Below are 3446 nucleotides of genomic sequence, written 5' to 3'. Positions count from 1 at the left end.
GCCAATCCCAACATTGAATGAAAAAGTAAGGACTGACAAGGACTGATATGTCTTTTGTATTGTGTTTGGATTCAAAAAGTGCATCAAAAACTGCATGTCATTCCAGCCTTAGACCAAGATCACACACAATTTCAATGCAGTTTTTGTGGCATTTTTTGGCTCTGATTTTTGAGCCAAACACAGAAGAGGACACAAAAAGAAAAAAGACATGCATCAGTCTGTCTTTAAACTTTTCCTTCCTTTTCGATCCAATTCTAACTTTGGCTAGAAAAAATTGAGAAAAAAACTGGCACAAAAACTGCTTCGAAGCTGTGTGTGTGATCCTGGCCTTAGGCCTCCTTCACACACACACACTTTTTTTCAGCTTTTCATGTGTTTTTTAATTGTATTTTTTACATCTCTTTTTGGTGGCGCTTTTATTTTATAGTGTGCGGTTTCTTATAGCATTATCACAATTCATCATTTATAAAAAGGAAAAATAATCATAGTATTTATCTAGATTACACAGACAAGAAAAAATTCTGTCCATTTAAACATAAATCATACGATCAAAATAAATAATCTGTTTCTTCAGGACTAAAACCAAGAAACTGGAAAAGAGAACACAAAAATCTTGAGACATTTATCTATTGTAAGTAGCATTTTTCTGAGTTGTTTTCAAAAATATAAAGATCATTTCAAACATTTTAACACTAAATAGTGAAAAATGTTAGCAAAGGTTGAAAAAATTGTCAAAAATTGTCACAAATCTCTTAAACAATTAAAATTAATAATCTAAAAATATATTTGACTGTCACCATAGATTTTAACGTAATATCTAGCTGCTCTTTCAGCAAAAAAAACACAAAAAAAAACACATGTATAAGAGATCCTGCCAAAAATTCCACGAAAATCACTATTTGTTATTCCAGCTTTAGGATCCATTGAGATCAGAATCCTCCTGCTAAGATTTGACAGCATTGGCGAAGGCATTGAGTTATCAGTGTATTCTATAAAATTATATTTTCAATACACAATGACTTTTTATGTGAATTTATGCGCTTGTCAACATTTTTTTAATTTGACGTTTAAACCATTTTTAACTCCAGAAATCTATAAAAATAACTTTTTCTATTTTTTTAATTTTTTTATTTCTAATTCTGCAGACACCCTATGCCACTAATGTTTATTCCATACCAAAATATCATCATTTTTTAGTCTGTATAAAATATATTGATAATTTTTATTAACAACAACTGGGAAATTTGGGAAGTATAGAAGGCAAGATATAGACCTGCCCATATAAGCCTCCAATCTAAAGAGAACGCACATATGGTGATGTCGAGGAGGAAAAGATGACAGCTCGGATCCTGCACTGGATAGTGTATTGAATAAGTATATTTTATTCTGGTTTTGAAGTGTGGGTGTGGAGAAGACTGGTAGAGGACATTGTATTTTCCTGCCCACGGTTTTTTCTTAAAGGAACAGTGTCATCACAAATTATTTTTTTATATGTTAAAGATGTTAGTGCTTTATTAAAAACGTTTATATTTATTTGTGTGTTTGTGTTTTACTTTTTCTTATTTTTACACTTTTTCTTCCCTATGGGGGCTGCCATTTTTTGTTCCATTTCTGTATGTGTCGATTAACGACACATACAGACATGGAATACGGCAGCCACAGTCCCATAGGGACTGCGAACGGCTCCCATCCCATCCACTTCTGTGTACGCCGTCTGTATGGGAACTGCGCATGCGCCGCTTCCACACAGTCCAATTTGAAATTGGCGCCGTCGGCGCCATTTTCCTGTGGACCGGAAGTCGCGGCCGGACAGTAAGATTACTACTTCCGGTCGCGGCTTCCGGACTTGTGCACTTGGACCAGCGGCAGCAGACGGAGCGGACGGGCCGGAGGGAGCCGCGGCGGCAGGAGCAGGTAAGAGATTTCAATGTATGTTCGTGTTTGTGTACGTTTACTACTGTATGTAAACCTACTACACTGTGTGTTAGCTCAAAAAATGGCGACACACAGTGTAGGAGGATACACCGTTCAAACCCTCGTTTATCCCGGCACTAGCCAGGATAAAGGAGGGGGGGATGCTGAGAGCTCACTAGAGCGAGGGCTTTTTACCCAATTTTGCAATGCTGCAATTTTGGGAATAGCTCCATCTAGTGACCAGCAATGGGAAATATTATAAATTAGAATCTAATTTATAATATTTCCTAACTCGTGAAAAAAAATAAAAAAATGTGAACAATGTTTAATCACCTAAACACTAAATGCTTAATTAAAAAAAAAACAACATGTTTTTCTGGCAACACATTCCCTTTAAGAAATCCTCTTAGAAAATATAAATTCCGGAATTAGAAAAACATTTATATTCTTCTCTTTCTATCTCTTTAGGGGGAACTTGTATAATCTTCTGGTACAACCCATCAATGCAAGACTTTAATATTATTAGCAACTCATTTAGTCTTGATGTTTGGCCAAATAATACAATTCAAAAAAATATAATAATAATAATAAATATGCAATATTCTAACATCACCATTGTGACTGAAATCATTCTCTTGGGTTTTCAAAATGTACACAATATAAAGAACTTTTTCTTCCTTCTGATGCTTCTAACCTATTGTGTGACTGTATGTGGAAACCTCCTCATCATTCTAGTTGTGTCCTACAGCCGGTCGCTCCACTCTCCCATGTACTTCTTCCTCACACAACTCTCATTATCAGATATCCTACTCACCACCACCATAGTACCCAACATGCTCCGTGTGGTGTTGTATGAAGGAAGTTCTGTGTCTTTTATCGGATGTTTGATGCAATTTTATTGTTTTTCAGCCATGGAGTCAATAGAATGTCTTCTCTTGACCATCATGTCCTATGACAGGTATCAGGCCATCTGTAACCCTCTACATTACACCTCCGTCATGGACCTCACATTTTGTGTTAAAACTATTCTTCTCTCTTGGTTGTTTGTTTTTTGTATAATATTGATGATTTCTTTAACAATAAGTAATTTAGTATTTTGTGGACCAAACATCATTGACCATTTCTTCTGTGATTTTGACCCGATACTTGAACTGTCCTGCTCAGACACATTTATAGTGAAAATGGAAAGTAATTTAATAGCCGTTCCTCTAGTAATTTGCCCATTCATGGTTATCATCATTTCATATGTGTATATTATCTACACCGTACTGAAGATCCCGTCTGTATCTGGTAGAAAGAAGACCTTCTCCACCTGCAGCTCTCACCTGGCGGTGGTGTCTTTATATTATGGCTCCCTTATTAGTATCTATTTATTTCCAAATATGAACGATGCAAAGAAACTTCTCTCCCTGTTCTACAATGTTGTGACTCCTCTACTTAACCCTATGATCTACAGCTTGAGGAATAAAGATATTAAGGAGGCCTTAGAAAAAATAATACAACATATAAATAATGAATTCAACCACTGTTAA

The 3446-nt window shown here is 35.7% G+C and overlaps 1 protein-coding gene across 1 annotated transcript; it reads left to right on the top strand.

The window, feature by feature from the left end:
- The first annotated feature begins 2507 nt into the window (after positions 1-2507).
- LOC142750738 (olfactory receptor 11L1-like) lies at positions 2508-3446 on the top strand. The gene has a single exon (XM_075859718.1). It carries the CDS (start codon positions 2508-2510, stop codon positions 3444-3446), a length of 939 nt encoding a protein of 312 aa, XP_075715833.1.

The sequence above is a fragment of the Rhinoderma darwinii genome, chromosome 3 (genome assembly GCF_050947455.1).
Source record: "Rhinoderma darwinii isolate aRhiDar2 chromosome 3, aRhiDar2.hap1, whole genome shotgun sequence".
NCBI lineage: Eukaryota > Metazoa > Chordata > Amphibia > Anura > Rhinodermatidae > Rhinoderma > Rhinoderma darwinii.
The sequence above is the reverse complement of the archived record's forward strand: the minus strand, read 5'-3'. Positions and strand labels throughout refer to the sequence as shown.